The sequence below is a fragment of the Caenorhabditis remanei genome, chromosome II, assembly GCF_010183535.1.
Source record: "Caenorhabditis remanei strain PX506 chromosome II, whole genome shotgun sequence".
Lineage (NCBI taxonomy): Eukaryota > Metazoa > Nematoda > Chromadorea > Rhabditida > Rhabditidae > Caenorhabditis > Caenorhabditis remanei.
The window spans coordinates 6,760,990-6,785,132 of NC_071329.1; the positions used below are offsets into that span (position 1 = coordinate 6,760,990).

General features: G+C 39.7%; 7 protein-coding genes across 7 annotated transcripts; 1 reads left to right on the plus strand and 6 right to left on the minus strand.

Moving 5' to 3' along the window:
- Nucleotides 1–20: 20 nt before the first annotated feature.
- Nucleotides 21–788, minus strand: GCK72_004919 (uncharacterized protein; the record flags this gene model as incomplete). Its single annotated transcript, XM_003117292.1, has 3 exons — nucleotides 21–143; nucleotides 299–455; nucleotides 640–788. 3 exons carry the CDS (start codon nucleotides 786–788, stop codon nucleotides 21–23), a joined length of 429 nt encoding a protein of 142 aa, XP_003117340.1.
- Nucleotides 789–1,298: 510 nt separating this feature from the next.
- On the plus strand, nucleotides 1,299–2,837 carry GCK72_004920 (uncharacterized protein; the record flags this gene model as incomplete). The annotated part of the gene is made up of 6 exons (XM_003117160.2): nucleotides 1,299–1,348; nucleotides 1,404–1,569; nucleotides 1,618–1,914; nucleotides 1,967–2,089; nucleotides 2,137–2,593; nucleotides 2,638–2,837. 6 exons carry the CDS (start codon nucleotides 1,299–1,301, stop codon nucleotides 2,835–2,837), a joined length of 1,293 nt encoding a protein of 430 aa, XP_003117208.1.
- A 114-nt stretch (nucleotides 2,838–2,951) lies between these two features.
- On the minus strand, nucleotides 2,952–3,960 carry GCK72_004921 (uncharacterized protein; the record flags this gene model as incomplete). Its single annotated transcript, XM_003117400.2, has 4 exons — nucleotides 2,952–3,097; nucleotides 3,256–3,551; nucleotides 3,595–3,748; nucleotides 3,801–3,960. The coding sequence occupies 4 exons, from the start codon at nucleotides 3,958–3,960 to the stop codon at nucleotides 2,952–2,954; spliced, it is 756 nt and encodes a 251-aa protein (XP_003117448.1).
- Nucleotides 3,961–8,813: 4,853 nt separating this feature from the next.
- On the minus strand, nucleotides 8,814–10,594 carry GCK72_004922 (uncharacterized protein; the record flags this gene model as incomplete). The annotated part of the gene is made up of 3 exons (XM_003117402.2): nucleotides 8,814–9,231; nucleotides 9,286–10,220; nucleotides 10,301–10,594. The coding sequence occupies 3 exons, from the start codon at nucleotides 10,592–10,594 to the stop codon at nucleotides 8,814–8,816; spliced, it is 1,647 nt and encodes a 548-aa protein (XP_003117450.2).
- Nucleotides 10,595–12,930: 2,336 nt separating this feature from the next.
- GCK72_004923 (uncharacterized protein) lies at nucleotides 12,931–14,360 on the minus strand (the record flags this gene model as incomplete). Its single annotated transcript, XM_003117111.2, has 3 exons — nucleotides 12,931–13,354; nucleotides 13,405–14,232; nucleotides 14,284–14,360. The coding sequence occupies 3 exons, from the start codon at nucleotides 14,358–14,360 to the stop codon at nucleotides 12,931–12,933; spliced, it is 1,329 nt and encodes a 442-aa protein (XP_003117159.2).
- Nucleotides 14,361–18,948: 4,588 nt separating this feature from the next.
- Nucleotides 18,949–20,385, minus strand: GCK72_004924 (uncharacterized protein; the record flags this gene model as incomplete). Its single annotated transcript, XM_053724947.1, has 4 exons — nucleotides 18,949–19,381; nucleotides 19,461–19,708; nucleotides 19,754–20,264; nucleotides 20,309–20,385. 4 exons carry the CDS (start codon nucleotides 20,383–20,385, stop codon nucleotides 18,949–18,951), a joined length of 1,269 nt encoding a protein of 422 aa, XP_053589141.1.
- Nucleotides 20,386–21,022: 637 nt separating this feature from the next.
- Nucleotides 21,023–22,900, minus strand: GCK72_004925 (uncharacterized protein; the record flags this gene model as incomplete). Its single annotated transcript, XM_003116938.2, has 8 exons — nucleotides 21,023–21,265; nucleotides 21,310–21,572; nucleotides 21,620–21,755; nucleotides 21,811–21,975; nucleotides 22,020–22,218; nucleotides 22,266–22,397; nucleotides 22,445–22,780; nucleotides 22,830–22,900. 8 exons carry the CDS (start codon nucleotides 22,898–22,900, stop codon nucleotides 21,023–21,025), a joined length of 1,545 nt encoding a protein of 514 aa, XP_003116986.2.
- Between the last annotated feature and the right edge of the window lie 1,243 nt (nucleotides 22,901–24,143).

The following is a 24,143-nucleotide window of genomic DNA, read 5'->3' on the forward strand; positions in this document are numbered from 1 at the left end:
TATTTGTAATTAATAACAATTTAGTTGACGGACTCGTCGGTGTGCTTTCCCTTGAGGATTCCGGTAACGCGGGCGCGTCCAGCGGCCTTGCGCTCAACGAGGGCACGGCGATCCTTGTCAAGCTTCAGCTTGGTGATAGCGACCTGAACAATAAAGGGGTTAAATAGGAAACATCTTAAGTTCAAAAGGTATGAAAAACTTTGCCTAGTCCGATAGCACAAAATGCAATAATGGAACTCACCAACCTGACAGTTGTGTGGAGTCGATGTGCACCGGAACTAGTTTATACAAACCTCACCTTCGAAGGGTGGATTCCGATGTGCACAGTAGATCCGTTAGCCTTCTCACGGGTGATCTTGTCAATGTGGACGACGAACTTCTTACGGTAGCATCTGAGGACACGTCCGGTGTTTCCCTTATGACGTCCGCGCATGACGACGACCTCATCATCGACTCTGAAAATAAAATAATGAAATTGTTTTACACTTATGGCTAGCAAAACGAAAATAGTTTTCAGCTTCGCTGCAAAAAGAGTAATGTTCTATTTCTCCATTATGTCCAAACCGTACGTTATGTTTTAAATTCGTCCGGGACTACTGAATGGAAAATGCTAATGTGGCTATCATGAAAAATACTCACCTGATTGGGATGGCGCGGATTCCGTGCTTGGTGCGGAGCTCCTTGGTGAGTGGAGACGACATGATGCGTCTACGCTCGTGGGATGGAGCATTGAAGTGGGCCTTACGGCTCTTTCCGGAATCGGAGGAGACGAATGGGTTGACCTTCATTATATTACCTGCAAAACCGGAAAAATTATAATGTTTCAGCCATAAACGGAGAAATCAAGCGAAAAGCGAGTGAAAAATTGGTCACCTGTTTCGAAAAATAATGTTCTCATTAGTTAAGTTTCACAAGTTTAATTATTAACTTCCCAACTTTCTACCACAGCTGGAGAGATAAATGAAAATCTATTCTTACTAAATATAGCGAATTCTAGCTGTAACTCATCTAAAAATGTATTAAAATCATGTTCGCATGTAACGAATTCTCTTTAAAATTCTAAAAAGAAAGGAAAACTATAAAAATTACTCAAAAATTAGCCGGAAAAGTTTAGGCCATGAGGAAAAAAGACAGAAAAACTCCCCATTTTATGCGGCCGGCTACGGTGAGGGAAATCGCGGCGAGACCCGGTGGCTGTGTAATTGTGTGCGCCTTTGAAGAAAATTCGAATTCTGAACAGAATTTGTTTATTTTTTGTTGTTTTTCGAACTTTATCAGGAAAACTTCAACTTTCCACGATGAAGCCGGATATAAAGGATCGTGAATACATGTATCGATTAATTATCGGGTAAGATTTCTCTCAAAATAATGTGAAAATCTTTTTTAAACGACATTAATTTTAGACAACTATTCTACGATGGACATCAACAAATTGCTGTTACACTGGCCAACACTCTTGGATGCTCAGCTCCAGCTCCTCCACCATCTGACAAGCTCTATCGGCTAGTCACCATTGCCAAGCAGTTTGTAGAGGATCCCGATTACAAAGCAGAGGAGAAGTCATTACCAGTAAGCACTTCATAGAACAAGAAATAAAAATAGTTTAAAAAATTTCAGATGCAATTCGAAACAGTCTCCACTGGATTAGATCTCGAATATGATGCAGATGTGCAACCAGTCTCTCCAGAACCATCTCAATACGAAACCATCTATCTAACCGTCCACAAAGCTCCATGTAGAGCAGCTGCATTCAATTCAGATGGATCTTTAGTGGCTACAGGATCTGCAGATTGTTCTATCAAAATTATGGATGTGGAAAGGATTCTGGCTAGAGAGAAAGAGCACAGAGAAATGAATGAGAATGGACCAGATGCACATCATCCAGTTATCAGAACACTCTATGACCATGTTGATGTAAGTTTATTTATAAAAAAAAAACAATTTTCATCAACAAGTGATTTTTCAGGACGTGAACACAGTGTTATTCCATCCAAGAGATGCTATTCTCATCTCTGGTTCCAATGACAAGACAGTGAAACTGTTCGATTTCTCGAAAACTGCTGTTAAGAGAGCAATGAAGACATTATCAGTAAGAAACATTTTAAACAAGGTTTCTTTTATCACTAAAACATTCAGGAAGTCTATCCAGTTCGTGCTCTTTCCTGTCATCCGGGCGGTGAATTCCTTCTGGTTGCCACTGATCATCCAACCGTTCGTCTCTACAACATTGAGACTGCCCAAGCATACGCGTCGGCTAATCCAGATGACCAACATCGTGAATCTGTAACAGATGTACATTATTCTGAAAATGCGCGTCTTTACGTGACGGCTTCAAAGGACGGAGACGTCAAAATCTGGGATGGTGTATCGAATCGATGTGTGGAGACATTCAAACGAGCGCATGATGGTTCTGCGATTTGCTCAGCAAAGTTCACCAAGAATGGAAAATATTTGTTGACTAGTGGAATGGATAGTATTGTAAAGTTGTGGGAATTGAGCACCAATCGATGTTTGATAGTTTACACTGGAGCAGGAGCCACTGGAGCACAGGATTATGCAACCAGTGCATCATTCAATCATAACGAAGATTATGGTGAGTTTTTCTGTTTTAGATTCCAAAAATTCATGTTTTTTCAGTACTGTTCCCCGACGAGAAGAGTGGAAGCATGTGCTCCTGGGATGCTCGTAATTCCGATCGTAAGCGATTGCTGGCTCTCGGCCACACCTCCGCTTGCCGTACATTCGTTCATTCCCCATCAATGCCTGCATTCATGACAGGAAGTGATGATCATCGTGCCAGATTTTGGTACCGAAAACCGGCTACCACTGACAATTGATCTCTTCTCTTCTTGATACATATTTACATTCTTTATTCTCATATTAAAAAAAGTGTTAATAATAAATTATTCTTTTCATTGACCATTGAAGCGATCAATCGCGCTTCAAAAACTTCAAAACCGCTCCATAAGAATGCGTCGTGACCGGAACGGACTCTTCGGTCGGTCGTTCGCTCCAATCGATATTTTTGCTGCTTCGAATGGCTGCATCGGCTTCTCTCTCGCCTCATCCACTATCATCGTGCGCTGGGTTTCGTCTTCTGAAAAATGTAAGAGGATTTTAAAAGTCAAAGTTTTGATTCTGCTGAGTTGTTATTACGAGTTTTGACCTTTTAAATTGCTTTTCTTTTCTAGAATTCAAAAAATTCTAATACAAAAACACAAATTTTGCAACTTTTCTACAAAAAATCCTACAAACCTTGAACCATATTCTTCCCCTGCGAGTCCTCTCCTTCCACTTCCGAAGTGCTCATTGCTGATGGCCACTGAACTGTGTCCACCAATTTCTGCACATCTGTATCCACGACGTCAGCGAACGGATTCTCCGGTTTCGCCGTCTCCAAAGCCTTCTTCGCTGCCGCTTCTTCTGCAGCTTTTTCACTCGGAAGAATCATCTCTGGCGGGAAGAGAGGCTCTCCGTGGAGGGCTTCCTCGTCGAGTGGAACGGCAACAACGTCTTGTGGTTCTGGAACGTGGAGGGGGAGTGGACGAGCTCTGGAATTATGAAGAACTGAGACATCATTTCAGTGGATCTCACTTGTAAATTGGAGGGAACGGATTCGATGGATTTCCGCCTGGTGGATAGAATGGAGATACTCCGAGTCTAGACGACGTTCCATCCTTTCCAATGATCGGGATTTTTCCAACAAATGGAATATTATCATAGGAAACATCCACGTAGCTGTAGGGCGCTGAAAACTGAGATTTTAGAATTCATTGAAACTCGAATAGTCTCTCTCTCACTATAAACTCCTAATCCGGGTCCGTAAGCTGTGATTGCATTGATGTACTCTTTCACGAGTACTCCATCAGATCCTTCGAGTAGTCCAAGAGACGGAAGAGCTGGCGCCTGTTCTGACGGAGAGAATAACACAAAAACAAATAGAATCGTGTGAGGTATCATGTGGAATCTGGAAGTGTAGTAGTAGTAAATAGTGATGAGAGTTAGAAATTGCAGAGAAAAAGAGAAAAGTTTATCAGTATTTTCTTAATTTTTTCGGCTATTTGTTCTTAACTATATCCATTTGGACATCCAGATACATATATTTCTGAAAAACCGGAAGGCGTCACCTAAATTCAGACAACCCAGAAAAGACGAAATATGAATCTTAATGTGTCTGATCAGAATAATCTAGATTATCAGAAATCTGGAAATCTCGATCTAATATTTAGAATTCTGATATTCTCCTTTACTCCGGTGTTAGAACTTTCAAATATGGTGGATTCGATAGATTTGATTGGTTTTTTGGCACATTTTAGAAATAGAAAATAGGATAAATAGGATAAAAAATAGAGTTAGCTATCAATACGGTACTAAACCCGACCGTAAACTTTCATTGAAATTCAACCACCAAAAATCCATAAAAGTGAAAAGAAAACATTTGTGACAAAACGTGAGAAGGCTTCTCTTTCTCTATCTCCTTTTCGAGGAAAACGATGCTAATATGTTCGGAAAAAAAGATAAAACCAGATTCTTGCGCGGGAAAAAGAGAAGATAGTGGATAATGGAAGGGTGGGAGTAAGAGAAAAGAAGATGCAGCTTTCAAGAAGAAGAAGAAAAAAGACAAAACACATGGAAAATCTTCTTTTTTTTTAGAAAAAAACGAAGAAGAAGAAGAAAAGAGAGATCGGATTTCCCGGGTGCCTGCCACTGCTCCCGTGATGTTTATGAGCCGTCGTGGATCATTTTGGGTGAGCAAATGAGTGGAAGAGAGGGGACCACGAAGATGAAGAACCTCATAAAATTTCTCTTTCAGACATCAAGATTATTGGTTGTTGTTGCGTGCATCCTTTTGGTTTATAGCTTTGTTGCACTAGAAGGACGAGGAAAAGAAGATGGAGAAACAGATGGAGACGATCGAAAAACAAATAGAAGAACGACGGAGAATGAAAAAGGTTCGAATGTGTTCTGGAATATTCGAAAATAGCTTATTCTCATGAGTCAGCGATGGGAAACATCTGGAAATCAGTGAAATTTGAAAAAACAAAAAACAAAACAAAACAGATTTTCATAAAAGAAAGAGATCCCTCGACCATAGTAAAACTCAATAAGATATTCGGACATCTGTACAGACAGACAGACAAGATCTCAAATTTCGCAAACTCAATGTTACAGTATTCAGGAAAGGATGTAAACATACATTCTGACGTTCTCTGTAGCCACAGTACCCTAGATTCTCCAGAAAAATCTTACTAGAGAGTGCTCCAGACCCAACTTGGCTATTTAAATTAACTCATATCGTATAAGGTACTTCTTAACACGCTGTTTCCGAATATGTGATCCAATTTTGCCGTACGCTTCACTGAACTGAGATATATGCATTTCAAGTCAATTCCAGTGCGAAAATTGCATTTTTCAAGAGACTCAAATCACTTTTTGGCCTCATTGTTCTAATTTTTCTGTGTAATGCGGGTAAAAAAAGGCTGAAAAAACACATTAGGAAATTTTCAGAATAAGTTTAATCATAACTCTAAAATCTAAAATGACAGTGATACAATTATTTTTCTAAAAATCATTTTTAATAGAAAACGTTCCTAATGTGTTTTCAACCTTTATTTACACGTATCAGACAGAGAAAATTAGAAGAATTAGGCCAAAAAGTGATTTTGCGTCTCTTGAAAAATGCAATTTTTGCACTGGAATTGACTGGAAATGAATATATCTCAGTTCAGTGAAGCGTTCTGCAAAATTGGATCACATATTCGGAATCAGCGTGTTAAGAAGTACCTTATACGATATGAGTCAATTTGAAATGACAAGTTACGTCTGGAACACTCCATAGTTAGAAAAAAAAGACAGAATTCCATTACAAGATCTCAATTTCCAATTTCCAGAAACCCCTCGTCTCGTCTTCATGGTCATCGATGCCTTCCGTCTCTCGTTCCTAACTTCTCCAGAATCTCCGATGACGTTCACCAAATCCTCAATTGCCAACAACTCAGCTCTCCTCTTCGATGCGTACGCCAGAATGCCTACAGTAACCCTTCCACGTATCACTGCATATATCACTGGAACTCTTCCCTCATTTGGAACGATTTTGACGAATTTGGCGACTGATGAAATTAAAATTGACAACTGGATTTCTAGAATCCATGCATTGAAAAAACGGATTCATTTCTTCGGCGATGACACGTGGATTCGTCTGTTACCTGGAAAATTCAAGAAATACGATGGCGTCACTTCATTTTATGTCAATGACTATACAGAAGTCGATCAGAATGTGACACGTCATCTGAGGAAAGAATTTTCCGGATTTCGAAAATGGGATGTTCTCATTTTACACTATTTGGGACTCGATCATATCGGACATTCTCTCGGCGGAAATTCCCCAAAAATTCCAGAAAAATTGAAAGAAATGGATGAAGTCATTGTAAGAATTCATGAGTTTTTGAGGAATTCTTCGTCAGATTCTCGAGAAAACTATCTAATTGTATGTGGAGATCACGGAATGACTGCTGCCGGCTCTCATGGCGGAGCCAGTCCTGAAGAGACACGTGTACCGGTTGTGATGTGGAAAATTGGTAACCAACCAAACGAAAAAATGGTTAGAAATCCAGAAAAACCACCGAAAATTGAACAAATAGATGTTTCCGCCACGATTTTTGATTTATTCGGACTGAAAATGCCTTCAGAATCATATGGAATTTCCTTGGCTTCGTGGTTTCGTGACGAGAATTTCGAAGTGGAGAATCTGAAAAAGCAGCACGAGCATTTCAAGAATATTATCGAAGGTAATTGAGCCATTTTTAGATTCTTCTAATTCTCCCCAAAAGTTTTTCAGAAAAGCATCTCTCAATCTCCGATATTTGTGAGGAAAACTGCGATTACAGTGACAAATTTCTCCAGAAATCTCTCAAAAAATGGTTCAAAACAGTCCAGGAAGAGCTCATCGGAACTTCCTCAGAAATGCCAAACATCTCAATTTTTATCAGTTTTGCCTTGTTGTTACAGGTGTGCGTATAAGCTCGGCACAGTTCTTACAACTGCACTCCACCGAAAATCCCTTTAAAATGTCTCTTTTTCTCTGAGCCTCTCAATTTCGCACCCAATTTTCTTTGGTTTCGGTAGAGCGCAGTTGTAACAATCGTGCCGTGTTAATAAGTTTCTCTATCAAATTTGAAAAGTTTTTCAGGCCACAGTGCTCTCCGCCAATGCTTGGTTTTTCCGAACTCCCCAGCTGAATTTGTCGATATTTCTTGTGAATTTAATGTGTTTTGCGAGCAGTTTGATAGAGGAAGAACATGAAATTTGGTTCTATTTGGGGAGTACGGTAGTTGCGATTCGAGCGATTCGTTGGTTGAGAAATAGAGAGCAGAAAGAGGTTTGAGGACATCTAGATATTCGGAAAAACATACTTTTTCTTTCAGCTGAAACCAATCATCGCTCTGGCTGTTCTCCATCGAATCGCTTACGGATACATGCAGAGTACTCGTCGAAGATGGTCAATGGATCAGAATTTACTTCCAGAATCACTGTTTTCAGAAGTTTTCGATAGAAATGTCACTGATTTTAACACTTTTTTGAAGTAAGAAGATCCATCTGAGTTTCAAAATTTTCATTCTCTGATTTCAGATTCGACGCGATTCTCGTCATGATTGGCTCATTCATCTACTGGTGGATATACATCAAGAAGAATCATTCTTTGATATTCCTTCCAATGCTTTCCCAATACCTTCGATACATGGAATTTGCGCCGTAAGCTTAATTAGCTCAGCTGAAAATGAGAAATTCATTAATTTCAGAATCGGTATATTCAACATTTCCGCCCAAATCCACATTCTCGTCCAACTCTGTGTCGTTCCCATCGGCATCATCACCGGCACAATGCTCTTCGGATTCCTTCCTCTAATCCTCGCGATAGTTCCAGTATCCCAAGTGTTACTGGCTCTTTTCACCTATAGAATCGGCCATTTATCGGCGAAACTGCAATTCGGTGATGTGGAGAATTTGATATTCTGTATGGCATCCTTCTTCTATCTTGTAAGTTTTCGCACTCTTTAGTTTTGTAATCACAATTTCCAATTTCAGGGAAACTCGAACAGTCTGTCCACTTTGTCTCTGACTTCTGCCTACGTGGGACTTCTCGATTACTACCCGATTCTTGTCGGCGCCCAGTTGATTGTGTACACATTTGCTGGGCCAGTATTATATATGGCTGGAAGGTTGGTAACTCAAAATTTTGATGTTTTGGTAGCTGAAACAAATGATGAAACCAAATAATTGAGAAAAACTTCAATTTTCATTTCAGAACTTCCTTCGTCTCCACAAAATCTCCTGCCACGTCTCACTGGCTTCAATTTCACTTCTCCTTCAGAATCTCTGCTCTTGCCACGTCACTTATCTGTCTTTATATTTTCCAGAATCATCTCTTCGTGTGGTCTGTGTACTCCCCAAAAGTTGTGTATGATATGGCTCATGTCATTGTTTTCGGTGTAATTAGCGCGTTTTAGATCTCTTCTTGTTTTAATGTCCTCTGTTTTATTACAATGAAATGAAAAATGAACAAATGAATTATGAGTGATTGATTAATGAAAGGAAGATAAATAGATTATAATCGATGGTTTAGATGGAAAGGGGATGAGAATAATCAGCGGGACTAGACAAATGACAAAGGGGGATTGAAATTGGATGAGTGAAAGGTTATGAAATGTTGATATTTTTTGTCAAACAACGAAACTAATTTGAATTTGAATATATTACACGAAGTTTAAAAAGAAATCCATCAATTATTACTCGTATTTCTGACGCATTTGAGCTTATCCGCTTGAAGTCGTCGGCATCTGATTCTGATGCTGCATCGTTTTCTGATGATTTTGATAATCATGGTACGTCGCCATCATGCGATTTTTCTCCTTCTCGATGTACACATCTTTTTGCCATCTAGCGTAGGCATCCGGTCTCATCAATGCGAACGGCTTCTCTCCAGGACGAAGCTCCTTTATCGGCTCGATCTTCTTTCCGTGCTGGATTTGTGTGCACATGAGAAGTGCTCGTTCGAAGATTCCACGATAGAGCTTGTAGTGATTGAGAGAGTTCGCGTGACCAAAGCCATGTGTGAGAACCGAGAAGAGATGATAGCTGACGTCCACCTTGTTTCCCTTCAGCTTCTCCTGCATTCCATGGACCTTTGGCTGGCGAGCTTGAAGAGAATTGATGATGAAATCGATTATGGCCCTGAAAAATAAGAGAATGGAATGAAGAAGAAGCAAAGTTAAATTCCAAACTTACAAAGTACTCTTCAAGTATCCAACCGTCTTCTCCAAAGTGTTCTTGTTCAACAGGTCGTGGACCAACTGGTGAGAAACCGTCATAATTGGGAAGAATCGCTCAGTGAGCTTCTCGAGATCCTTCGCCATATGAAGACACTCCTCTTCCAACATTGGCGAAAAACGTGTCGCCACTTTCTGACGCTGCATCTTGAGCACCTTTATATCGTGGTCGTCCAGCATCTTTTTCACGTTGACATTGTTGGCCTTCTTTTTCGATTTTCTTAAGAACGTGTACAAGCCGCTGATATTCAAAAACTCTGGCGCGCCGACACGTCTTCTGATCTCGTCCACAGTGACGGTATACTTGGATCGGCATCCAACTGCTGGGAGACGTCCATCGACCTCCATGACTGGGTTATTTCCATCCGGATAATGCGTGGCAAATGTTTTCAAAATCGTAGCAGCATTTCCATGAGAGTAGAATTCCGAAACTGTTAGAATGTCCGAGCCATCGATAACTTTCATCCCTTTTTTCTGTTTCTGCTGTGCTGGGACTACCGCTCGTTGCTCTGTCGAATTGAACACATCATTCGTCACCGTCGGCCTATCTGACGAAGTAGGCGCAAAGCCATTGTTCCCTGGTGACCCGCCTTGATGTGATGCTTGGAACATCGTCGTCGACGACACATCGGATAGTGGAGTATACATCAACGATCCTCCCGGCGGTTGCCGAATATCTACCGGTGTCTGCAGCGACAACAAGGTGTATTCCTGCTGTTCGGTCATCGGAGGGGTTCGAGCTGATTCCGGCTGTTGATAATAGCCATCGAGGGGATACAGCTGGAGTGGTTGCTCGTGATGCATCTGGGGAAGTGGCATCTGTGGATGTTGTTGGTGGAACTGCGGCGGCGGTGGCTGATTCCACGTATCAGCATAGAAGCCAAGAGTAGGGACCTGAAACCAGATTTTGTAACTATTAGAAACCAACTTGTTTTACATGCACTTAACACCAAACAATCGATTATAGAACATACCTGATACATTGAATCCAATGGCGGTGCTTGGTACCGTACTCCATGCGTCGTGTCACCAAGGTTTTGGCTCGGAGAACTTTCAAGCAATGTGAACTTCGCTGGGTTAAGATGACTCTCCGAATTCGATGTCTTCCGCTTTCTATTGACACCAGAACTCTCCGCTGACGCATTCTGAGAGAACTCGAACTTGTTGGTGTCTTCACTGGTTTCTCCAGTCATCCCTTGATTGGTGAGGTCGCTGAATACAGGATATTCATATTCAGGTGAATATGGATGAGAATTCAGGTAAGCCATTAGAGAGAGCGAATAGGATAGGACGACTGATGGTGGGGATGATGAGAGATGAATGAGAATAATTTTTGGTGAGCAGCTATGTGAACGGTGGGTGGGCGGACGTTATATAAGAGGGGGCGTGGCTACGAGTCTTCTCTATTAGGGACCGTAAAATGAGAGAGAAGATGGTTTTGAGAGAATCAGACATTTTTTAGGGAAGAGGGGTGGGAATGAGGAGAGAGAGTATGGAAAATGTGGAGATGGAGAGAAAAAAGGGGCGGAATCTAGCCGAAGGTTGAGAGCTTCAACTGAAACTTTGGTGAAGCTAAGTCGGGAACTTGAAGGACAAAAATATGAAATTCGAGGAGAATTTTTGAAGATTTTATCAGCATTTCAAAAGTAATCGGATAGAATATCCTTAAAACTAAATTACGCCAAGAAAACCAGAAAAATTGGAAGAGAATGAAGAGGGTATTCGGAGAAAATGAGATTCTCAAAGAAACTGAACAAGAATTATATTAGACATTTTTTGGCAAGAAAATCGTAGAGGTGTTAATTTCGTGACGAAATATATCTAAAAAAATCGAGACAAAATGACAAAACTCGCGGGAAAGAGTTAAACTGTGCTCTCAGGAAAGAAAATAAGCATTTCAGAAGAGTTTTCACGAAGAGAATATCTTATTTTGCCAGGGAAAGATTCAAAACGGATCTTTCTTCAGAAAAATTAAGGAAAAAACCGAAAAAGTCGGGAAAAATGACAAAAAGGTAACTTGAAGTGAAGAAAAGTGAACCGGCGCCGCTGAGGTTTACGGTGGACTTTAAAGGCGCATGACATTAATCGAGAAGTCTTCTCGAGACCCATAATCAGTTTCGTGGATTTTCAAGCCTTTGAGTTTTTTAAAAAATCGTTTTCAGCTGAATAAAAAAAGATTCTGTAAAGCTATTTAAAAAATTAAAATTTTAAACTTTAATCAGTGTTTTTAGATTCTTACTAGTATGTACAAATCTTCAAGAGCTCATGTCCTCTCTTTCCGTATTTAACTTTGATTTCTCGTCTTTCTATTCAAAACGATGTCATTTTTTCCTTAAAACATTACTATTAGTTTCGATACGTATACAGTTTTCAGTGTTTCAGACTGTTTGAGAATAGCTGTGTGCTTGTGCTTGTGAGACGCCTAAATAGTTTTCTCAGGGAAATTCCTGCTTTCTTTCACTCTAAAAAATATAATTCCTCCAAAATCAATTCGAAAATTCCAATTTTCACATGATTTGCAACTAATTGCTCCCTCAGAATTGCACTAATCCCTCCAGAACCTTCGATTTTCACTTTTTCACGTACACTCATTGTTAATCAACATAATAACCGACAATATAATAAAACAGATGGCTGTAAATGGACAATGTGGAGATGGTTTCTCTTCGTTTCTGTATATTTTCGTTGTATTCCCAATTTTCTGCATAGTTACCGTTGTTTTCTATCATCACATTTTGAGGTTGCCCTCGAATGACACAGTCACACTTTGTGACGTCTGTCGGTCGGTCTTAACATGAAGATGGTAAAAGGGCTGAGGTAAATTATGATGGATGAGAAAGGAAGGAGAAGACCGGAAAACAGAGCATTTTTGAAAATAGGGATCGAATGGAAAAAATACAACTTTTTGTGTTTTCGATACAACCTCTGTTTCTAATGGTGCTACATCCATAGTTTCCGGACATGAATGGCATCAGAGATGAGCGGAAGAGTTGGCGGAGTAAATCCTTAAATTGGCGGAGTAGCTTTTCTTTGGGACGTTAGCAAAAAGTGTTCAATAGATCAAATTTGCAGCATAAATTCGGAATAACACTTGATTGTATTTTTCCGAATTTTTAAAATTTCCCGTTTCCGTCAAATGATTCAATTACTACAAGATTTTGAATTCCAGCTTTCCTTTTCATTGTCTCTCGATGTCACATCTGAATATTCCTTCGCCGATTTCCACTACTTGCAACTATTTGAAAACCATCCGAATAGATTTTGTTAATCTATTCCAATAAATCTCGATTAGTTTATGACTTCCGTCTCTTCACATCAGACTCTTCTCCACATCGTATAATTAATTTACAGTGTTTATGAGGATACAATAGGCTATTGTTGTTTTTGTTTCTTTGAATCTAGATTTTATGACCATATTTATTTCAACTTTGAACAAATTTTGAATGAATGCTCTGAAAATATAAAACAAAACTCTTTGTTAGGGGAGGAAAGATACATTATCAAATAGGTTTATTCTGTATAGTAATAATGATTCAGGATAAATATTTTCAGCTACGCGAATGATCAAAATAATCTTTTCTCAGGCATCTTATAAATTAATTATCTACACGTAACTTGGACTAGTCACAGTGACCCGCAGAGTAGTATCAGTGATCCCTGCCACTCGCAACAAGCCGGAATAAATATTCTTCAAGAAGTTTTTCCATTGACTCCGTATCGCATCCAATCGTGTCTCAATCAAATTTCTCGTTTTCACAACGATCTCCATTTCGTTCCGAATTCGTTCCTTCTCAGTATCAGATGTCTCTCCTTCCAACACTTCCATGCATTTCATCTCTAACTCTTCGATCTTTTCCACCACTTCACTCAATTTCTGAATTTCTTCAATATCTTCAAGATGCTTGAAAATGACTGCAGCCAATCCGACATCTGGTTCGTCTGTTTCAAAGTCAACCTTATACGGACGAGAATTGTCGTATGACACTTTAGCGAAGGTGAACTTTCTATTTTCATTATTTTTTGCTTTACTGAAAGAAAAACAAGTAAATATTGGGGGCGCTTTGAATTCGAAACTTACATGAAGTGATATGTCTTATATCGGCATTGACACGTTGCAAATGCCAAGTTATCCAATAACACCCGCTCATTGAAATCTCTTTCGAGTCCAATACTCAAATCTCGTATGATATCTTCTTTACTATTGACCCAATAGTGGATGTATTCATTGAAATCTTTACAGCTAAAATTAGTAAGCATAAATTCCACACGCCCGGAATGTCGGATCGATTTCAGAACATCCATAGTCACCCATCCACCATCCATATAATGCACTGACTTGAAATTGAAGGGCTGAAAATCAAATAAACTAATGGAATAAATACAAATGGAACTTGCATTATCATGCTTGAAATCCGAAGAGATGGTACCGTGGATACGAAGACCAGCATCCGGTTTGACAGTTTCCAAAATAAGCGAGAGATCTTCAGTGTCCAGAGGGACGTTACCTTCTTCATAAAACATCATCCCAGAAAAGTCTATAGAATCATAATCCATCGCAACAACACGTGTTAAGTATTCTTTGAGAATCTCAGATTTCTTATTCTTAACGCAAACACTATATCTTAGTTGTTTCACTTCAAAAGTTTCAAGTAGTCGTCTCGCGTGGCTAATGTTTTCTTGAATCGGATTCACGACTTCACGATTATAATGTCTTTCACTTGACTTCAAAAACTCTGACTTTTTACTGTAAAAAAATGCACCAAGATCGTTTCCTCCCGGTAATTCAGTTTCGTATATAAATGTGTGACTAGATGTCTCTTCCATATGAGTATTGATATAATTAACTTTTACTTTTGCTCGTTTCACTACTTTTGCACTCCGCTTCGAAGACATACATAGTTTCACTCTGGAAGTATACTTGGTTGTAATTTTGGTTTTTTTTAAACCGGTCACTTACTTTTCACGAAAATCTAGTAACTTCACAACAAGATCTGCTGCTGAATCAGGAAGATTCAATATTGGTAGAGGGCTCATTTTAATAAGAAGCGTCAAGAATCGATTCGAATACGTAGCTGTGTAAAAGAGGGCCCTACTATCCCCCACAATGCGGGGTCTCCTCTTCATGTCTGGGTATCTTTTCTCTCGGAGACTTCATTACATCTGTTCGGAAAAGAGACTATGGAGCAGAGCTGTGCGGAAGTAAAATTTTTGAAAAGGGAAGAAGGAAAAAGGAAGAAGGAAATAACTTTTTCAAAAGGGAAGAAGGAAGAAGGAAGAAGGAAGTAAATTTTTCAAAAGGGAAGAAGGAAGAAGGAAGAAAAAAGTGAAAAAAGCCCGGAAGAAGGAAGAAGGAAGGAAGAAGGAAGGAAGAAGGAAGTTGGGTTCCAAACCGGGAAATAGGAAGTTAATTTTGAGAATGACAAATTTGAGGATACTATTTTCTAGCCATCCCTGAAAACCAATTTTGGCGTTGTTTCATACAAAATTCCGTCAAAAACCACCAAAATTCCGCCAAAATTCCGTCGAAAATTACAAAATTTTAGTAAACTTTTCAACGGAAGAAGGTACAAGGAAAAAGGAAATAAAATTTTTGAAAAGGGAAGAAGGAAGAAGGAAGAAGGAAGTGAAATTTTTAAAAAGGAAGAGGGAAGAAGGAAGAACAAAGTGAAAAAAGCCCGGAAGAAGGAAGAAGGAAGGAAGAAGGAAGGAATTCCGCACAGCTCTGCTATGGAGTAACAATCTGTGGAGTATGTCAAGATGCCGGAGGAATTTTTCAAAAGGAAATTGAAATATTTTATAATCATCTGCAAAACATTTTCCAAAGTTTCTGAGTCCTAATCTTTAAAACTTTCCTAAAAAGGCTCTCCAATCCTTCTGAATATAAACATCCAAGTTATGGTGGAACTCATGTCAAGGAACACAAAAGGCTATTTTCAAATGAATTGAACACCAAGAATAGATTATTTATTTAAAACTTTTCATAATTTCCAGAAATATGTATGAATCCACGACGTGTCATCTGAAGATACATAAACTCGCAGGAATGAATCAGGGACAGTTATTCCATAATTAAAGCTATGCGGAGAGGTAAAAGTTTTTTTTTCTAATTATCTTATCAAAGGCTGGTCTACACATTACTTGGACTAGTCACAGTTACACGAAGAGTATTTGATATTTATTTAACTATTTAAATATACAGAAAATGCCAGTGGAGGTCAGGTAAAGTCCCTCACGAGACTAAACCTGAGAAAAGGAAACCGGGAAATAAGGAATTAAAAAATAGGTGTTGGGCAAGGGGGAGGGAGAATAAAGAAAGAAAAAAAATCAGAATCGTGCAATATTATTCACAAGAAGAGACTTGAATTCCGATGGGCAAAGGAAATGAGGGACATTAATATTAGGTTGTCACATAAGTTTTCGAACATTATTGAAATCAAATTTATTCAAAGCCAGAATATTACAAAAATCAAACATAGTGACCACCTTTATCCACTACTGTTCGCCATTTAGTAGGTAGAGATTCAATACCTTTCCGCCAAAACTCAGACTGCTTCGACTCAAAATACTTCTTCAACCCTTTCTCGGCCTCTGACTTTGTTTTGAAGTCCTGGCCTTCAAAGGATCGATGCATGTCGCTGAACAGATGGTAATCCGAAGGAGCGAGATCAGGGCTGTACGGAGGGTAAGCAAGGACTGTCCAGTGGAATGTAGCCAGGAGAGACTTGGTCTTCTTTGCGGTGTGTGGTCTTGCGTTGTCATGGAGGTAGTGGACTCTGTGACCATGTAGAGGGGAGGTTTTCAGTTTGGACTTCACCTTTTGTAATTGAGAAGAATAGTAGTCGGCGGTGATAGTTTTTCCCTCCGGAAGCAGTTCCCAATAAAGCACTCCATGAACGGACCACCAGACGGAGAGCAATATTTTCTTAGGGTGTGTATACTCCTGTTTGACGACATCCTCTGGCTGTTTATCAGCATCAGCCCACTGGGCTCTCCTGTGGTGGTTTTCGTAGAAGACCCACTTCTCGTCCGACGTAACCAAATGATCCAGCCAGTTGAAATTAGGATGGTGGGTTAGAATTTGCAGTGACATGTCCACTCGGCGCTCAAGGTCAAAGTTAGACAATTTGTGTGGTATCCATCTTCCCTTTTTTTTTTAACTTGCCAAGAGCTCCCAGTCCTCTTTCTACCGCAGAGTGAGTAGAGCCCATTACTGTTGCCAGTTCACGAATGGATTGATGCGGGTCACTTTCCACTACCTCCCGTAACTTGTCAAAATCGAACTCCACTGGTCTTCCAGAACTTGCTTCTTCGGTCAAAGAAAAATCATTAATTTTGACACGATGGACCCAACGGCTAATTGTCTGCCGTTGAGAGGCATTATCCTTTCAAACTTCAACCATATGTTCTTCAATCTCAGTGATCTTGAAGTTAGATAGAAACAAAAATAAAATGACATGACGAATATGAAGTCGGTCGGGGACAAAGATTGGTGCCGCGTTCATTGAGAGAACGCAGCTAGAAGAAACGAATGTTATAGTCAATACACCCGACGTCTAATATAATGAAAAACATGCACTGTTTGGTTTGATTCTTGCTCTCTGTCCTATAGCAAATTAACAAAACTATGTTCGAAAACTTTTGGGACAACCTAATAGTTAGGGCATTCCAAATAGGTATTACAGTTGAGAAAAAATTAGAGCAATTAGGATTTATACAGATAAGAGACATTGGGCGACGGGAGGAGGAACTTAACCTGACATGGGTCTCAAGACTAGGAAAATATGAGGCGCCGATTATAAGATTGTATAAGAGAAGTAGTTGCGCTTTGAGCCTACGGTGGCGCATAGAAAAGAGGTCAAGTTGGGAGAGGCGATCCGAGTAGGAACAATAAGGTGTGTTACAGCGTTGAAGAATTTTCCGCGAAAAGAATCTGAGAGGAGTTTCGAGCTTGTGCGCTAGTTTAGATGATGGGGGAGGTGAATAAACGACGGAGCAGTATTCAACTAGAGGGAGTACGTAAGTTTTGAATAGGAAGATATAAAATTGGGGAGAGTTGGATTTGAAAGATTTCAGTAGTTGTTTTGAACGGAGTAAGGCGAGAGCAACAGCCCGATTAATGTGTATAGTGAACTTGAGATTAGGTTCTATTAATAAACCTAAATCCCTAACAGAATCAACGGAATCAATGAGGGAACCTCCAATAGTGTACGGGTGAGAAGAGTTTCGAGGTCCGAGACGAAGAAGGGCAGTCTTAGAGTGGGCCAGAGGTAAGGAGTTATCAAAAGCCCAAGACTCTACCAAGTCTATTCCCATTTGAAGTGCTAGAGGATCATGAGAGTACAGCTTAATATCGTCAGCGAAAGCTGCGATACGTAGCGATGAAATGTCAGCAAGTTTGAGCAGGAGATCATTAATAAAGACTAAAAACAGGAGAGGGCCAGAGACGGAGCCCTGGGGGACACCGGAGGGGATAGAAGCAGAGGGAGTGCCAACGAAGTCATCAATCTTGACAGAGAATGTTCGATCAGACAGAAAATCAGTAAGCCAGGAAATGATATTACTAGGGATTCCGAAGCTGACAAGTTTCGAAATAAGAAATTGGTGGTCCACTTGATCGAATGCCTTGCGGAAGTCGAAATAGACAACGTCAAGAGACTTGTGACTGGAGAGTAATAATCTGTATTCAGAGATAGAGTGGACAAGTGAGCTAGAGCAAGATCGTTTAGACAGAAACCCGTGTTGAAATCTGCTTATATTGCGGAAAAGATTAATCTTAATATAATTGCACAAGATACGCTCACAGACACCAGAAAAAGGGTCTGTGAGCGATATCGGGCGGTAGTTTTCAGGAGAGGTCAAGGATCCTTTTTGGGAATTGGGGTGATGATAGCGTGTTTCCAAGAGGCAGGGACGTGTGACCTAAGAAAAGAGTCAGAGTAGATTATTGACAACGGGATAGCAAGGGTGGTAGCGCAGTTACGAATGATATAGAAGTTGGCATGATGAGTTGTGAAACCGCAACGGGGAGGGACTTTACGAAGCGTGTTCTCGATGATCCAGGGAAGAAAAAGCTCAGAAGTTGAGATATTATTACTAGAATTGTTCGATACTGGGATAAGCGAGCTGGAAGGGAAACAGTTGTAGTTGCTAAAAAATACAGACAAGAATATGGATGATTTAGCTGAGTTGGAGGATATCAGTTGATTATTGACGTAAAGAGGAGGTATTTTGGGGGAGGTTCTAGTACGCTTCTTGATAAGTAGTCGGGCGGAGCGGGAGTTGGGTGCCGATAAAATTTTTCGCTCCTCACTAACCATGTTGGACTTGATTCTTTTGGAAGTAGAAGCAATGAGGGTACGAAGTCGGAAGATTAGGTCCGCCGGAGGATTGGGAAGTTTTAAAAGTTTTGAGTATCTTTGACGAGCACGCTTGAGTTGACGGATAGAGAAGGAAGTCCGATGAGGTTTAGGAGGCGCGGATAAATGGGAGATGATAAAATCAGACAACATTTTAGAAAAGAGTGCAAACTTGTCAGTGGGGGAAGAAATAGAACTGAGGACTAAATCCCAGTCTACGTTAGCGATATCAGCGTTGAGGGATTTGAAATCACACTTCTTGTAATTCAGGCGATGTTCGTTACGCAATGTAGGAGAAGTTGACAAGGAAGAGTAGTATTAGTGACTCCTGCCAATCGCAACAAGACGGCATAAAAATGAGTCAAGAAGTTTTTCCATTGGCTCCGTATTGCATCCAATCGTGTCTCAATCAAATTTCTCGTTTTCACAACGATCTCCAGTTCCTTCCGAATTCGTTCCTTCTCAGTATCAGATGTCTCTTCTTCCAACACTTCCATGCATTTCATCTCCAACTCTTCGATCTTTTCCCTCACTTCATTCAACTTCTGAATTTCTTCGATATCTTCAAGATGCTTGAAAATGTACGCAGATAATCGAATTTCTGGTTCATCTGTTACAATTTTAATCTTATAAGGACAAAAAATATCGTATGACACTTGAGCAAAGGTGAAATTTCTGTTTTCATTATTTTTCGCTTTACTGAAAGAGGAACAAGTAAATATTACGCCGCTTTGAATTCGAAACTCACATGAAGTGATATGTCTTATTTTGGCATTACCACGTCGCAAACGCCAACTTATTCAATAACTCCTGCTCATTGAATTTCAATTTTCTATTGACTCCAATACTCAGATCTCGTATGATATCTTCTTCACTATTGACCCAATAGTGAATGTACTCATTGATATCTTTACAGCTAAAATTGGTACGATCCAATTCAACACTTCCAGAATGTCGGATCGATTTCAGAACATCCATAGTCACCCATCCACCATCCATATAATGCACTGACTTGAAATTGAAGGGCTGAAAATCAAATAAACTAATGGAATAAATACAAATGGAACTCACATTATCATGTTTGAAATCCAAAGAGATGGTACTTTCGATACTAAGACGGGCCTCAGGTTTGACTGTTTTCAATATAAGCGAGAGATCCTTGGTGTCCAGAAAGTCGCCACTTGCTTCCCAGAACGTGAACCCAGTAAATTCTATAAAATCATAATCCATCGCAACAACACGTTTTAGGTATTCTTCGAGAGTCCCCGATGTCTTATTCTTAACGCAAACACTGTAATTGAATTCTTTCACTTCAAAAGTTTCAAGTAGTCGTCTCGCATGGTTAATGTTTTCTTGAATCGGATTAATGACTTTACGATGTTGCTCTCTTTCACTTGACTTCAAAAACTTCGACATATTACTGTAGAACATTGTAATATGATAGTTTCCTCCCGGCAATTCAGTTTCAAATATCTTTGTTATACTACGTCTATCTTCCATATGAGTATTGATATATTTAACTTTTACTTTTGCTCGTTCTACTATTGTGGCACTACGCTTCGAAGTCATGCATAGTTGCACTCTGGAAGTAGACTTAGAATGTGGGTGGAACATCTGTATACTTACTTTTCACGAAAATTTAATAACTTCACAACAAGATCTGCTGCTGAATCAGGAAGATTCAATATTGGTAGAGGGCTCATTTTAATAAGGAGCAACCCCAGTATCGATTGAAATACGTTGGTGTGTAAAAGAAGGGTCTATGTACCATTCCTCACAATGCGGGGTCTCCTCTTTATGTCTGGGTATCTCTGCTCTCGGGGTCAGTGTATCTGTTCAGAGAAGGGAATATGGAGGAACGGGCTATTAAGTGGAAGCCGGAGGAATATTACAAAAGGAAATTGAAGCCATTTGGGATAATACGTACGCATCACTTGAAACCTGTAGAATCAAAACAGTATTTTCAATAAAGTTTCAGAGATTTTTGACAGACATCAGAAGAAAAAAATCAAGTAGTTTTCTGGTCAATAATCGTTAAGAAGAGTTCTAATTGTAAAAGTACTCAGGTTCTAGCTCAATAGACAAAGTGGGTTTATTAACATAAATATACTTTATATAGATAGGAAACCATCAATTATCCAACAAAATGACCAACACAATATCCCCCAAAGAAGACGAGTCATTTCAGAAACAAGAATCGACAACTATACGGAAAAGTGGGGGCTCCGATGGAAAATTACATGTGGCATTCCGTATAAAAAAGATGTGTTTAATTCTAAAAAGTCCGGAATCACAAATACTTCAAATCCATTTATCTAACCCCATTATCAGCAATCAGTTTCACTTCATCTCCTTTTTCGACTCCACCACTTCCATCTCCTTCTTCATCGACTTCTGTCCGCCTCCACCCACTTCAACCAGAACCTCCCCATCATCAACTTCCTCCTTACTCGCTTGTCGATTGAACTTTCGAAAATCTTTTTTAGTGAATCCAATTACAGAAGTTGGTTGCGGGGCACCAAATTGTTTCGTGGAAACTGGAGGGGATTGGGATGGCAGTTTGAGTTGAATCCAGCGATTGAACTGAAATACTTTAGATGAGAACTTGCAGATTATAAAATACAAACCTTGAAGAACTTATCGCCCCTCTCCCACGCAAAATCCTTCTTGATGATCTTCACCGTTCTCGATTTATCCATTTCCGACTGTTTTCCCATCTCCCAATCATACGGAGTCTCCCAAAGAGTGCCCGATTGTTTCATTACATCAGACAAAAACTGATAGACAACATCATAATTTGGATGGGTATAATAGTTGGTATCCTTGAGCATTTGATCGATTTCATTCAGTTGTCCTTGCATTTTCGGGGTCAGACGAGTCGGATACTTCTCTGGAAAATTAGAGAATACTGAAATTAATGTTTTAAAAAGAACAAACCATCGAAGAAGAGTCGAAGAAGACTGGCTTGATCTTTCAAAGATTCAACTGGAATTTCTTCGTTATTGCTCCAAGGCAACTCGATGAAGAACTCAGCAATCATGTACATCAGAGACCAAATGTCGTCATGGCGACCCTGAAATGGAAAGATAAGTCTGTTTGTCTGCCTGTCTGTCCTGATGTCCACTCACCAATTCCTTCTGCAAGTGAGCATTCGGAGATGCGTATTGATGTGTTCCACGGAAATCAGTATGTGGGCGAGGCACCCGAAACATGTACTCCTCCTCCTTTGCCACCTCCTCTATGCTCCCCTGATTCTCTTGTGGACCAACCAGAAATCGGTTTTGAATTGTATTCTGAAAAATGTTGTTCAGATTCCCTTCTTGAAATCAAATCTTACCTTCTTCTTATTCTGCTCCAATTTCGCCCCAGCCGGAACATGTTTGCTCTTCGTCTTCGAGAGTTTCGATGCTCCAGCGGTCATTTTCGACTTGGCCGTCTTTACTTTTGAGTGGTGAGTTTTTCGTTTCGAGCCTCCTTTATCCACCTTCTTCGATACACCCGCATTAGACACTTTTTTACCCGTGGTCTGAATGAATCTGAAACAAAAATTGGTGAATCTGGTAGAGATCAAATGTGCACTGACTTCCTCGCCAATCCAAAATCAAAGAGAAGAATTCGTCGACTTCTGGTTTCTGTGGCTGTACTGATTCCAATGGCAAAGTTATTGGGCTTGATGTCTCTATGGACAAATCCAGCGTCATGCATCTTCTTGATTCTGAAATCATCTTCATAATTTTGACAACTCATCTAATATAAACTTACGCATACAGACACTGAATCCCGACTCTTGACCATGTTCCATCCGAAAAAACGTCTGGATTCGGGCTCTTCGACTTCAAAACTTTCAGATTATCCCCCAGAAGTTCAAGTACGAGAAACTGGAATTTTGTCTTCTTTCCACCGGAAATGAACGCAGGGAACACTGATTCTCTGGGCAGTTGATTCAACACATTGATTTCCAGTTTGATCGCCGATCCGCCTTCTAGAAAATTCGATTCCAACTTCATTGCATAGAATGTTTTATCATCTTTCGTCACTTTGTAGACTTGTCCAAAACCACCTTCGTCTATTTTTTTGACTAATTTGAATCCGCTCACTCTGAAATATAAGATTGTATAGGGAATAAACATATTCTCCTTAAACTCACATCTCGCCAATACTGAAGTTCAACTCTGCAGCATTATTCTCTCCATTCGCGTTTTCCTTCAAAAGAGCCATTGGAGGGGTACAAACTGTGGGAATAACTGGTTTTTTTTAGCGAAAAGACGCTTCTTAAATTGTCCTGGAAGTGACGTGGCAAAAAAAACAAAAACAGGGAATCAGTTTGTCACGCTGAAAGCCTGAAAACGAAAAGGTTACTGTAAACTTGTTCACGTTTCGCCGTCTGTCTGTGAATCCGATTGTCTTGATGTCTCTAGCTGTCTACCGTAATCCTCTCGGACTCCGGTCATCCACCGCATAATCCATGATCAAATATTATAGTTTCCAAAGAGTTTCCGGTCACCCCATCTCTACCAGAAATGCCAAAAAGCCAGTAATGAAGTGTCAAAAGACTATGCCATCGGGGAAGAAAAGAGAGCGGCGAACAGAGCAAACAAATGGGAGACTCGGTTATCAGTTGGATGGAAAAGAGAGAGGTGTTCTTCTTTCTTATTCGTATCATTCATTATCGGTTATGTGGCTCGTGGCCAGTTGGGTCTTCTGGTTCTGTGAATTTTTTCTATTTCCAGTTTAGTTTAAATATTTATAGCTCTGGCAGGGTATCGCGGTCTTTCAGATTGTCAGATTGTTCTTAACTTCATATGGTATGTAGATCAAATCTAAATCTCTAATTTTGTAGTTGACAACTTTTTTGAACAAGCTTAGACAGTTATAGCTCGCCAACGTTGTGTTATCTATCAATTAACAAAATTGCATATCCATATCAGGGTTGTGCGAAACATTTTTGGACGAAAATTAGGTAATTACTGCTGAAATTTTCAAAAATCAAAATAAGAAAAAGTGATTTTTCGACTTTCCATAAACGTTTTTTTTTCTAATTTTGTACTCGAAAACAAGTTTCTAGGGATTTGTCCTCAAAATACTTACAGTTTTCATACAAATTCAAAATTTTTGCCTCCGAAAAACTCATTTTTTCTGACATGTTTTTTCTTGCATGTTTTTTTTTCGAATTTTTCGGTTTTTTAGTTCAGAAATTTTCGAAAAAAAAACATTTTCGAACATTTTTTGGATAAGTTTTTTCGCACAGTCCTGATCCAGAGGTGCTGGATTTCAATTACAGGTAACTCTCTAGGAAGTGTCCGTACAAAAAAAGTTGTCAAATGAAAAAATGAAGCTCTTGGTTTGTTCTACATACCACAATAATGTGGAAATGATTTGGCAATTCATGATCGAATGGCAGATTTGAGAACTCTGATGAGTACTGTAGAGTTGACTTCTCATTGTGTTTGGACAGCTAGGC